The sequence below is a fragment of the Hypanus sabinus genome, chromosome 8 (assembly GCF_030144855.1).
Source record: "Hypanus sabinus isolate sHypSab1 chromosome 8, sHypSab1.hap1, whole genome shotgun sequence".
Lineage (NCBI taxonomy): Eukaryota > Metazoa > Chordata > Chondrichthyes > Myliobatiformes > Dasyatidae > Hypanus > Hypanus sabinus.
The window spans coordinates 158,641,952-158,656,086 of record NC_082713.1 but is presented as its reverse complement, the minus strand read 5'-3'; the positions used below and the strand labels follow the sequence as shown (position 1 = coordinate 158,656,086).

Genomic DNA, 14,135 nt, shown 5'->3' with positions numbered 1-14,135 from the left:
ACCCAGACTGTGGACATTGTGGGGTGTATTGCAGGTTCTGGGGCACTCGAACCAGCTCACAAAGCGGCGCGCACTGGCATTGAGGCAGGTCCCAAAGAGGGCGCCAAGCCTGCTTCACCAGCAAGGGGAAAAGCCTACGTGTGGGACGGGACTGTGAATACGCACCCCCTACAGCATTCCCACCCGGGGTGGGCGGGATCAGGAAGGTTTTAAAGCGAGGCCGCGAAGTTTGAATAAACCTCTTTTGTAACTGCAGCTCACAGACTCCGTGTCCTTATTGCAGCGCTACGCGTAGCACACTGCTACAGTAGCACTGTTTATTATAACATTTATAGTAATTCTAATAAAAATAATTCTTGGGAGTTGCTTTTATGTGGACTTTTGCATATTCCTTTAATAACATAACACCTAAGTGATGAATGTTCTTCCTGTTCTGCATTATGATGTACATAAACAACCATGAAAATTCCGGTTGAATTTCTCTCTGCTGCATGATGTTTTCATTGATCTAAATATCTGCTGTGTCTGGATTCATGGTGTTATATATTAACTTTTTCTGCATTTGTCTTCACCTCTTACTAGGAAGTGATGATGAGTACAGTGATGATGATGATATGAGCTGGAAGGTGCGTCGTGCTGCTGCCAAGTGCTTAGATGGTGTGGTCAGTACTCGTCATGAAATGCTACCAGAATTTTATAAAACTGTATCTCCAGCACTGATTGCTAGATTCAAGGAACGTGAGGAGAATGTTAAAGCAGATGTTTTCCACGCCTATCTCTCATTGCTAAAGCAGACCAGACCTGCTCAGAGCTGGCACCTTGACCCAGATGCAATGGAACAAGAAGAGACACCTTTGGTTATGCTACAGAATCAAGTAAGTTTAAAAACGGCACTTATCATAATGGGTGCTACTTCGTTGATTTGCGGCTGTTATATTTTGTCACATTGGAGGGTGCAGAACATCCAATGTGAGCCTTCCATTAATTGCAACTGTGCCATCAGATGGACTAAGTCTTGCTTTAAACTTTACATACAGTCGCTATGTGCTTCATGCAAAAAGTGTTTCTCTTCATTTGAATGATGTATTGGCACTGGTATTAAGAGAAGTCCTATAGATTGTATGCCATTCTTATGAAAAGATAGTGACTTGAAAAGAATTTTCTTCTATCTAGCTGATGTAAAAAGGCCTGGGACAATTTATTTAACCTCTGTGTACAGTTGACCCTCTGTGTCAGCGTTCCCAGAAGAGCTACGATGATTGTGCCTGTACTGAACATGTACAGACTTTTTTTCTTGTCATTGTTCCCTAAACAATACAGTATAACAACTATTTACATAGCATTTACATTGTATTAGGCATTATAAGTAATCTAGAGATGATTTAAAGTATACGGGCAGATGTGTGTAGGTTATATGCAAATACAACGCCATTTTATACAGGGGACTTGAGTATCCACGGGATGTCCTGGAACCAAACCCCACAGATACGGAGGGCTGACTGTACTTGGAAATTGAATTGGGGTATTGAATGTTTGATTACATGATTTTTTTTATTATGTTCCCTCTTTCTCATTTGTGTAGCAATAAGGAGCTTAATTCAGATCTTGGTTAACTTTTCTTTTATAGGTTCCCAATATTGTAAAAGCATTACACAAGCAGATGAAAGAGAAGAGTGTGAAAACTCGCCAGTGTTGTTTTCACATGCTGACTGAGTTGGTCAATGTGTTGCCAGGGGCTTTGACTCAGCATGTACCAGTTCTGGTTCCAGGTGAAAATGTCTTTTTGTAAAGTTACTTTCTAAGATCTTTATAAATTGTTGCAGTCTGAAAATTTACTTAAGACTTAGAATAGATTCTTTAAATATATTTGCCCTAACATTACAAATTAGAATGGAAAAGTCTTGAGTTCAAGTTGTTGGCATTGTGAGTTGACACTATTGCAAATGAATGCTGATTTCCAAATTTTAAAACTATTTTGCTCTTAAATCTGCCTGATAGCTTTTGGTCATCTCTCCCAATGGGTAATGTCCCACTGGAATGATGTTAATTGGGTCAGATTTGGTGGTCTGAATGTTCTGACTACTTGTCTTTGGATGTTGGGCAGCATGGTGTCATAAGATCTTGGTGGAGATTACATAATACTTAGCCAGGGTACCTTTGGTACATTGACAGCCTTCAGCAAATCTCACCCTGGGGCAGAGCCTTGTCTGTTAAAGCCCTGAAAACTTCCTAAGATTTAAAATTTATAATATCATTTAGAACAATTTTAATAGTTTTAAATATTTCATCATTATGTGCTGTGTCGCATGACATGGATGATCATGGTTTTTATAACTATGATTGTTCTTGGCAAAATTTCTTCATAAGTGGTTTGCCATTGTCGCCTTCTGGGCAGTGTCTTTATAAGGCGGGTGACCACAGCCATTATCAATACTCTTCAGTGACTGGTGTCAGGGGTTGCATAACCAGAACTTGTGATATACACCAGCTGCTCATATGATCATCCACCACCTGCTTCCATGACTTCATGTGACCCTGAACCGGGGGTGGGGGGGCTAAACAATTGCTGCACCTTGACCAAGACTGCCGTGCAAGCTAGTGGAGGAAAGGCACGCTTTGCACCTTATTTGGTAGAGTCGTATCCCCAGCCTGCCACTCATTAACTATTTAGTTTTTAAAAATAAAATATGTATTGCAACACAAAGGTGTAATGACGGCTTTCCCCACATTGATGAATTAAGGATGCTCATTGAATTGAATATGGATTCCGATTCTATGTCAAGGTCTGGCTGGCATATCATTGCCAATTTGGTATAATGCTAGGCATTACTAGTGCGCATGCCCTGATGAATCCATTAACAGGGTAGATAACCATATGCTAAATGCTGGTAGATCCCATCAGACCATTGGCTATAATAATTAAAGTTTTGCTTATTATTTTCTTAAGTGGTTGAAAGTCAAATGTCAATTTTTTTTATAATTTATATGGAAATCAAAACTTGTATTATTAGTGTGGGACCCCATGGGAATTTCACCTGGAAAGGAACATTAATTAGGACAAGGTCAACATAGGAAATAGAGATTTTGCATCTGCAGAAATTTAATAAACACAAAATCAAATAAAGGGAAGATAAAGTCTTTAATAAAAAGAATGAAAGAAATGCTTTAGCAAATAGCACAAAAATATAGATGTAAGGAGCTATTTGAAATCATTTTAATATTGCAGTTAATGGAGCAAGGTTTAAAAGTGATATTATTTAATGTTCCTCTTCTAAATATTTAATTCAGATTGTTATATTTGTGATTTATCCAAAGGAGTATAGTGGGTTTACAAATTGCTGTAAACTGATTCTGCTTTTGGCAGTAGCAAATAATATTTATATTTGCATTGAATACAGTTTTTGACATTTTGATAAATGCAATGGTAAAGGCTGATTGTTGGTGCAAGGTCAACAATTGAGGAATAAATGGACAGTTAATTTGCTAAATCCAAAAATAGCAAATTGCAAATGTTTTTTCATATTATGAAATATGCATATTTCTCAATATGATCCTTATGTACTTCTGAAGAAATGCATTAGTATATTTGCTTGAGATATGCTAATATTTTTCATACATTTTTGTAAATTGTATTAAGTTTATTCTAGACTATTATAGCTGATGTTGGCTTTTTTTTCTCTTGCAGGAATAATCTTTTCCTTAAATGATAAATCTAGTTCATCCAACCTGAAGATTGATGCTCTTTCATGTTTGTACGTTATCCTTTGTAACCATTCGCCTCAGGTCTTCCACCCTCATGTAGATGCCTTAGTTCCACCGGTTGTGGCTTGTGTAGGTGATCCTTTCTATAAAATCACTTCAGAAGCTCTTCTTGTAACTCAGCAACTTGTAAAAGTAGTAAGGCCTGTTGATCATCTCTACACGTTTGATGCTGCTCCGTATATTAATGACTTATTCACTTGTACTGTCAAGCGACTAAAAGCTGCTGACATTGATCAAGAGGTGAAGGAAAGAGCCATTTCCTGTATGGGGCAGATAATATGTAACCTTGGTGACCATTTAGGCAGTGATTTACCTAGTACACTGCAGATTTTCCTAGAGAGGCTGAAGAATGAAATTACTAGACTGACGACGGTGAAAGCCTTGACATTAATAGCTGGATCTTCTCTCAAGATTGACCTGCGACCAATACTAAGTGAAGGTGTACCAATTTTAGCTTCGTTCTTGAGAAAGAACCAGCGGGCATTGAAGCTAAGTACCCTTTCTGCTTTGGACATCCTAATCAAGAACTATAATGACAGCCTGACACCTGCTATGATTGAAGCAGTCTTAGTGGAGCTTCCACCACTTATTAGTGAAAGTGACATGCATGTGTCACAGATGGCCATAAACTTTCTTACAACCTTGGCCAAGGTGCATCCTTCTTCTCTTTCAAAAGTCAGTGGTTCAATTCTTACAGAGCTTATTGGGCTTGTTCGGTCCCCACTACTTCAAGGAGGAGCTCTCAGTGCAATGCTATATTTTTTCCAAGCCCTTGTTGGAACTGGAACTGCAAATCTGGGTTACATGGAGTTGCTACGAATGTTGACTGGTCCTGTTTATTCACAGAGCAACGCGTTGACTCACAAGCAGTCCTACTATTCGATAGCAAAGTGTGTAGCAGCGCTAACACGAGCCTGCCCAAAAGAAGGGCCAGCAGTGGTTGGACAATTTATCCAGGATGTAAAGAATTCCAGATCCACCGATTCGATTCGACTCCTGTCTTTATTGTCCCTTGGAGAGGTTGGTCATCATATTGACTTAAGTGGGCAAACTGAGCTGAAGTCTGTTATTTTGGAAGCATTCTCTTCCTCAAGTGAGGAAGTGAAATCTGCAGCATCCTATGCCCTAGGAAGCATTAGTGTTGGAAACCTTCCAGAGTACCTACCTTTTGTTCTGCAAGAAATAACAAGTCAACCCAAAAGGCAGTACCTGCTTCTGCATTCTCTGAAAGAGATTATTAGTTCCTCTTCAGTTGGAGGTCTCAAACCCTATGTGGAAAACATTTGGAGTTTGCTGCTGAAACACTGTGAATGCGCAGAAGAAGGAACTCGAAATGTTGTTGCAGAGTGTCTGGGGAAGCTTACTTTGATAGATCCAGAGACATTATTACCACGGCTTAAAGGGTACTTGGATTCGGGTGAGTTATTTCTTCAGAAAATTCTGTTTTGACTTAGATTGTAACTTAGTAATAGAGGGTAGATGAAAAGAATAGAATTTTGCAATCTTGTTTAACTCTAGTAACCAACTATCGATCCTATGAAATGCAGGTAATCATAAATTCCATCTTTGTGTATGATATATTTAGCTGTTAATAGGAGTAAGTACAGTGTGTGATGATAGCAAGAAATGAGAATGAAGTAACATTTGAATACAATAATGATAGTTTAGTTTATGAATGATGTGTCATTTTTCAGCCTGTGCCACAAACTCTTATTTTCTAGCCCCTGAGGCTGAACTATATTGCTGCATTGTTAGTCATCTCATGCAGCGCATCAGGAATATAGAAAGCCCAGCACCTGTAGATTCCCCTTCATGATGTACACAGTCTTGATTTGGGCAGATATCCAATGATGTAAAATCAGTGATCTAAATTCTGTAAGCTCCAATTGAGCAGTGCAGTGGAAGTGCCCTTACCTGAACTGCAGTAGTTTAAAAAGGTGGACCATTTTCATCTTCAAGAGCAATTAAGGATGGGTAATAAATGCTGGCTTTGTTAGTGTCCATATTTTGATCAATAAATCTATTATACAATAAATCCACCTTCGATTCTGACAGCTTGAATATAATTAACTTAGTTGTTTCACTTCTGGGAGCTATGCATTTAGTTGCTGTACCCTCAAACTCAGGCATTCATTGTGCCCTTTTGCCATTTTGGCCTTCACATCCCTTCAAAGCCCAAATCTTTAACTGATCTTTATGTTGGTCAGTAACATGTTTTGTAGCTCTCTGTTAAATCCACGTACTTATTTTAGTAAATATTTTAGAGGAATCAACTTCAGTACAAAAATATTAATGTAGTACAGTATAATAAAGTATGATTCAAACATAAACTCCAGCTGTTAAGTAAAGTATTAACAAACATTTTATCCATCATTCTGTTCATGATGTGCTTTGATTCTGTTACTCTCACATAGGGTCTTCTTATGCTCGAAGCTCTGTGGTTACTGCTGTGAAGTTTACTATTTCTGATCACCCACAGCCAATAGACCCTCTGTTGAAGAACTGCATAGGTAAACATTTCATTTTCAGACCCTTTGTTGTTTAAATTTTTTACAATATCTCTATATAATTATTTTAAAAGCTTCTGTATTTGCCTCACTTCAGCATACTGGCTAAGATTATTCCCATTAACACCCATCCCCTGGGACAAAGTACAGCCATTCTATACAATCTATGGGTGCAGCATCAACTGGAAAATATTGTGTGGTATTCCATGAAACTATTCTCCTGTGGGTAAAGGCATGTCTGTTTCATCCAAAATAAATGAGGGTTCATTGCAAAATTCTGCTGCATTGAGTGATATTCGTTGGCTGCAGTTATGTTGCTGAATGAGGCATTAGTGCCATTGTGTGGGATGGGAAATAGTGAGGTATGGTTCTCCCTGCAGATTTCAGTTGATTAACTTATTGGCTAATTTAAGAGTGCAAGTGAAGTCTCTGTTGCAATTGTAATCTGACCATGGATGCCAGAAATTACTTGGGAGAGTTGGGTATGTGACTATTTCGAGTTTGGATTTATGATAGCACTCTAGTGATTTTTGGAAAGACCAAAAAAATTGTAGATAGTGCATTAATTTTTGTCTAAATTGCTCTTTCAGGTGATTTCCTAAAAACATTGGAGGATCCAGATCTCAATGTTAGAAGAGTAGCTTTAGTTACTTTCAATTCAGCTGCACATAATAAACCATCATTAATAAGAGATCTCTTGGATACTATTCTTCCTCACCTTTACAATGAAACAAAAGTTAGAAAGGAATTAATAAGAGAGGTTTGTATATTTAATTTTAAATGACTGCAATAATTTTATAAAATTTGTACTTTTAAGCCAGGCTTTGTCATATTCTGTCTGTTGTTTGACAGGTGGAAATGGGACCATTCAAGCACACTGTGGATGACGGTTTAGATATTAGGAAAGCAGCTTTTGAATGTATGTACACACTTCTAGATAGCTGTCTTGACAGATTAGACATTTTTGAATTTCTAAACCATGTTGAAGATGGACTCAAGGACCACTATGATATCAAGGTAATAACCTGAATCTCATTTATAATGATTAGAAGTTGTCTGAAGCAAAAGTTGATGGGTATTTTACTTTGCAGATGTCACCAGTGTTAAATATTTATTTCCGCCTTTGAAAATGTTCACTAATGTGTAGTTTTACACAGATATTGGGGCATAAGGATCATGTAACCATCTGTTTATTTTGCTTCCCTTTCATGGTGTGTGAAGGACAGTTTAAAATTTGGTCCATTTAAAGATAAGACGTAAAATAACTATTCATTGTCATAACTAAATATCAGTGTCTAACTCATGGCTCAGGTACACAATAACAGTAAAATAAAGTAAAAGGAATTTTGTGTACTAATTGTGTTTTTTAAAAACCAAACAATAAGTTGAAGACTGGTTAATTAAATCATTGACAGTAGAGCTCTGTAGAAACCTACTTTTTATTTGACAGATGCTGACTTTCTTGATGTTAGTACGGTTGTCAACTCTTTGTCCAAGTGCGGTTCTGCAGAGGTTGGACAGGCTGGTGGAACCTTTACGTGCTACATGTACAACAAAGGTAGGATGATGTGCATAAAAGTTACTTTGGTAATAAAGGTTATTGGATTACGTTTTGCTGAACATGAATGTAATTGTATTCTTGGTTTTCTAACATAGGCAAGTAAGGAATTACTTAGTCCTGGCATTCTGTAATAGTGCTTAATCTGAGTATTGGTGTTTTTGCCTAAAGACATTTTGATCTCTATTGACCAGGGCTTAATCCTCCAGTGACTTAAATGTATGTCAAAGAAATTATGTAATTAGTTAACTTGGATGAAAGTGTCCACAGATTGTGGTTTTTAAATTGATATTCATTCAAAAGGTAGATATTTTGGAAAACATCATGCTAATCTGGTTTGAATTGACAATTCAAACATACCAAAGTTGGTTCTTATTTTTCTTTAATGTCGAGTCATTTTATGCTAGGAGTATGACAAATGATACTATTTTTTCATAGGACTTCTTGCAAATTCTGACTGGATTAGAGGATGGTGATAGTGTTATAATTTTACTTTTTAAGCTTAAGGCTTTAATTTCAAAAGTTAAATTGGTGTGTGTTGGATGAACAAGATTTTAACTTGCAGTCAAGGCTGAAAAACTGAACATGTGATCATTAAACTTGGAAAGCATTCTTTGAGGCAAAATGTACACTGATACTCTCCTTACAAATATCATTGGGCATGCTTCATCCTAAACCAAAGGAATGTTGTCAATATATTATTTGCTCTTTTCCCTCCTGTTACTATTCTTCTCTACAACCCAGAAATAAATTTATCATCCAATATGTTGGATTATAAACCAGCTCAATTTTGAAAATTAATATAATTATGCAATTCCCTTTACAACCTTGTGATGACTTGTGCATTTATGCATAGCCAGCTTTTACGAGAAGAAATATGATAAGAATGTTGCAGGATAAATATTGATCAGGATACCTAGGGTAATTCCCCAGCTCTTCAGTCGTCATTTCTCAGTTCTGCACTGGCTGTATCAGAATAGATTTTTGTACTGAAGTCTCTGAAGGAGGATATATCTGTATTAATTTGATCTTAACAACATTTAAAGTTAAAACAGAATCTCCGGAGAATGTTCAGAATACTTACTCTAGTGATATTTCCTCTATCAGGTAAAAGCCAATTCAGTCAAACAGGAGTTTGAGAAGCAAGATGAACTGAAACGCTCAGCAATGAGGGCAGTTGCAGCATTATTGACCATTCCAGAAGCAGAGAAAAGTCCACTCATGAGTGAGTTTCAGTCTCAAATAAGCTCCAACCCTGAACTGGCAGCTATCTTTGAGAGTATTCAGAAGGACTCATCTTCTACTAGCTTGGAGTCGATGGACACTACCTAACTCTTCTCTTCCAAAGAAGGAAACTCTAATTTTATTGTTGTAATGCACTGGATTTTCAGTCAGTACACAAGCAAAAAAATAATCTGTACTTTGAGCTTTAAGCTTATGAATTTATTTTTAGTTTCATGGAAATACATTTTCGTTTATTGTTGCTTTTTTTTAGTGTTTAACCCAAACAGTCCTTGTAGTTAAAAGTGGGGAAAAAGTGTAAATTTCACAGAATTCTTCATTGTCATACCACATCCAATTCAGCAGTATTTTAAAAAGGTAAAACAGTTGTAGAAGTAGATTGTGTATAGATATGCAGTAAAGATACTGGTGCGCTGAATGAATGAATTTGGAATATAAATGTTGAACTTTACTCCTGGGAGATGATCATTAAGGAGATTTCATGACATTCACCTTATTGTTTGACATATTTTGTAAGGATGAAAGGTCTGTTTATCTGTCTACTGTTTGTTTCAGCTTGCTAAACAATAGTTAAAGAACTCTGCATTGTGGAAATTTATTATATTAAAATGACAGTTCTTAAATCGTAGATTCGTACTTTCTGTTCTTGAAATAACACAATTATTTCCATGAATGCTTCAATACTCCCTAAACATTCCATGGAATTTGTATTTTTGTTTAGGATCTATATTGTGAACTCAATGTATTCTCTGCACCAGTAAAGCCTTTTTTAAAATTTACTCTTATACATTCAAGAAGTTTTTTTTCCATGTTGAGTCTAATAAATCTGCACTGAAGTTCTAGATTTGGTCCAATTCTAATACAATGACATTGACTTGAGAAGTCTCATTTTAGTCTGGCTGATCACAGCATTGGAGTAAATACTAATTTATACATTCCTTAAAGCAATTTTGCAAAGGCAATCTTGCACATCTGAATAATGGGGTCATCAATTTTACTTGAACTGAATTTCTTTATTCAATCCGTGTTATTTAGGAATCTTGGCATATATATGCTTATTTTGTTGATTGCTGGAGCCATAATGAATGGATAAGGTATTGAAAAATACTAAGCTTAACTTGATTCAGGTAACAACTTGCATTTAAGTACTTCATGTCAGAAAACCTCCCACATGGTTTTCTGACAAATTAAAAGACATTAAACAGGAATTTAAGGGTAATGAAGACAGGTGTAAATTAAGAAAGATGACTTTAGAGAGGCTGTTTTTGAACGGTGCAGGTGATGTGGAAGAAAATTAGATTGGGTACGTGCTTGTTCATTTGGGTGGGAGTAAAATTGTGACGCATAAGGGAAAGTCATACTGTTCTTAATTCTACTTTAGGTATTCAAATTCTAAGAATGTTGCATTTGTCATTTGTTACACCTTGTGTATATAATTTATCTACATTTCAGAAGATGACTCCACTACAAACAAATGATTTATTACATATTTCCAGTGATTTCCTAGTTTCCATTGCAGTGTTAACATTGAGTGGTAGGGCTTGCTCTTTAATACCTTGATAAATAAATTTAAATTAAATAGCCATATTCTGTAAGCTAATGGCCAACTTGAATAGAGTTCTGTATTGCCGTCAAACAGATTTGTTTGCTTCAAGTGGCTACAATGGCTTTTTCATTAATGGCCAAACATCTGTTTTGTTTAAAGAGATAACTGTTTATTAGTAGCAAATCTATATTAACACCATTTTCCCCTTTAGGATTAGATGAGAAGAGAGGGAACAACTTTTTTCTAACTTGCAATTTTTAAATTCAGCATTGCAAATAAACTTGCTGTGCAGCTAAGGTTTTGATCCAAGATTAGTTTCTAAGACTGGATTACATTTAATTTATACTATTTGAGTGGCAGTGCATGGGTTCATTCATTTATCTCTGAACTGCAGATTATAATTTCACGTTTGCTTCTTTGTACAAGGACCTGTACTTCCCCCGATTGTTACTGTGTTTTGTACAGCAGGTATTTTAAATATTACTTGTTGCATTAATGATGATCAGTAATGTTTTTGGGGGGGAGGGGTGCAAAGATGGAAATGGATTTGTTATAATCTGCTAAATTGTACATGTTAGAATTTAACATTCTGTGAAGTCACAATTTTGTTTGTTAGTAGCATTCATTGATGCTACTGGTGGTTCTGAAATATGCATTAATGTCTTTGGTTTATTCACTTTAACTGTCTGTCCAGAGATTTGCAATTCTTTTTGGTGAGTATGGATTTAGTATGTTGGGATGTGTACATTTTGTTGCTGATGTGTTTAATTTGGTTCAAATTTTTGGTCTGCTTCTACATTAAGTAAGGCTAACAGCCGAGGAAATACAGATCTGCTTACAACAATAAGAGAAAGAATTGACCTTTTGAGTTGTAGTTCACGGCCAATGCATGTTTTCTTCACAAAATATTAAATAAATGTTTTGAAAGAATGAATGGCTGTTTTAAAATCTGTCCAGTTGCAACATAGGATCATTTCTTAATATAATTGTACACATTAAGAACATATGGAGGGGGAAAAAAGGAACTTGAATTTCATGATCCAACTGGAATTTCACCATCTTTGACACATCTGTACATTCCAAGATACTTCACATCTACAGACTTGATCAGAACAAATATACTTCAGTGTTGTCAGTTGTGTGGGGAAAAATCCCTTTAAGCTACTTTTTGCTCTGATGCAGTGATTGTTGGAACAGTGCTTATCAAAATCTCCTTTCTCCTCATGTCATATGCCAAGGGGTTCAATTTATTATTTCAAAAATGATATATGAGGCAATGCTCATTCACTAATCAAAACATTGGATGTCCTGACTCATACTGTGTATAGAAAATACTGTACTCCTTGGTTTCTTAATTGGTTCCTAAACCTTTGACTTTTTTCACTTGGAAGGTCTAGGAACTTCAATCATCAATCTTCCCATTCTTCTATTGCTGAGCAAAACTACTTTGAGAATGTCCTCATACTTGATAAGGTACCTCCTGAAGCTACAGTAATTAACATCTTGGGCAAGTACAGATGGAAAATTAATGCTGGATTTGCCTGTGGCCTGAGAACACTTTAAAGATGCGTGTCCCTTTGGTCAAATATAATTAAAGTAGTATTTGTAGCAATTTAATTTGTGACTACAGCTGCCACTGGCAGTACATTTCAGACTCTAAATCACTGCCCATTTTTATACAAAGCAAATTGTCATGTCACTTCAGATACTTTGTACTATTTTTCATGTGACTTCTGATAATTATTTCTTGGAACTTTCCCACATTGATTGAACTTCATGTGCTCTGGTTGTAAGAGGGTAATGTTCCAACACGAGGAAATCTGCAGATGCTGGAAATTCAAAAACACACAAAATGCTGGTGGATCACAGCAGGCCCGGCAGCATCTATAGGAAGAAGCACTGTCCTGACAAAAGGTTTCGGCCCGAAACGTCGACCGTGCTTCTTCCTATAGATGCTGCCTGTCCTGCTGCGTTCCACCAGCATTTTGTGTGTGTTGCAATGTTTCCAACATTCTGGTTCTTGGTAGCATTCCTGAATCTATTGATGTTGATGCTTATGACTGGGGCTTGTATAATTCTTTTCTCCCTGCACATGGCAACCCAGAATCCATTTTGTTTGTGTTGGGTGCTTTATCCAATTTATGTACTACTACCCCTAAGTAAACATTTTTAGCCATCCAAAACCTCAATTAAAACTTCCTTTGGTGAGATTCCAGCAATATGATCCTTGGTGAAGACTGATGTAAAGTGGTTAGGTACCTTAGCCATGAGTAATTTCTCTTTTGCTGTCACACCACTTTTTCTTTCTAACTTGGAAGGCTGGTAAGTGATCACTGAATTTATGAAATGCTAGAGGATGTATATTTGAGTTGCATCTTGGTTAAATGAATCTGTTACAATTTATCTGGATTATACATAATATACATATCAACGTGTCACTAATAACTGTATACCTTAAGGAATAAGAGTGAAATGCAGTGTCATTCTGCAGCTGGTGGATCTCCACAAAAAAGATGAGTTTTGTTTGGCCAAGCATATGAATTATTCATGGTGTTTTGCTGATCCTGGTATAGGTACATTAACTGTCAATGTGTCTGTGGTTGCTAGTTGTAATGCTGTAAGCATCAATGCCCTTGAATGAAAAATCCTAGAAAAAGTTGTGGATATGGCCCAGTCTGTCACTGGTAAAGCCCTTCCAAACATTGAACACATCTACATTAAAAACTGTCACAGGAAAGCAGCATCCATCATCAAGGACCCCCCACCAGCCAGGACATGCTCCTTCTCGCTGCCATCAGGAAGAAGGTACAGGAGCCTCAGGACTCACCACCAGGTTCAACATTCAAGTTCTTGAGCCAAAGGAGATAACTTCACCAGGTTCAACATTCAAGTTCTTGAGCCAAAGGAGATAACTTCACTTGTCCCATCATTGAAATGTTCCTACAACCAATTGACTCACTTTCAAGTATTCTCCATCTCGGGTTCTGGATATTAATTACTTATTTATTTTATTTTTTCTTTATTTGCACTCTGGTTGAACACCCTAGTTGGGGTGCCTTTCATTGATTCTGTTATGTCTATTTTTCTATAGCTTTGAGTATGCCCACAGAAAATGAATCTCAGGCCTGAATACAGTTTCAAGTACTGTATGTACTTTCATAATATACTTAAAATTTGTCCTCATGGTAGATAACTTAATAGTGTTTGCTACAGCTGTGATGTTTATTGTGGCCAGTGCTCTTCCTTATAAATTGAAATGTGGTTATCTGGATGGTTGGTATAGCTTGGATTGACTATTATTATCTGCCATCTTACACCCATCAGTTGTTGAAAGCCCTGGTTAGCGTGGAGATGGAGGGTCTGTCCCTGCAGTGTTGTGGGGGGGGGGGGCGGGGGCGGGAGAAAACAGCCCCAGACTAGTGGGATGTATATTTAAAACGGAAGTCCGGAGCACTGCGATGGTTTTGTGACATTGAGGATGCTTTTTTTAAAAAGCTAAACAATTACTCTGAATATAATG

General features: G+C 36.8%; 1 protein-coding gene across 2 annotated transcripts in view; it reads left to right on the top strand.

Moving 5' to 3' along the window:
• The window catches only part of cand1 (cullin-associated and neddylation-dissociated 1), a 38,924-nt gene extending 29,076 nt beyond the window's left edge, over positions 1–9,848 (top strand). For both annotated transcript variants that reach the window (XM_059978357.1, XM_059978355.1), the window contains exons 8-15: positions 583–875; positions 1,628–1,769; positions 3,686–5,179; positions 6,177–6,272; positions 6,860–7,029; positions 7,122–7,286; positions 7,720–7,827; positions 8,935–9,848. In XM_059978357.1, the coding sequence (XP_059834340.1) occupies positions 583–875; positions 1,628–1,769; positions 3,686–5,179; positions 6,177–6,272; positions 6,860–7,029; positions 7,122–7,286; positions 7,720–7,827; positions 8,935–9,159 (2,693 nt within the window). In that variant the 3' untranslated portion in view covers positions 9,160–9,848. The remainder of the gene's footprint in view (positions 1–582; positions 876–1,627; positions 1,770–3,685; positions 5,180–6,176; positions 6,273–6,859; positions 7,030–7,121; positions 7,287–7,719; positions 7,828–8,934) is intronic.
• The last annotated feature ends 4,287 nt before the right edge of the window (positions 9,849–14,135 follow it).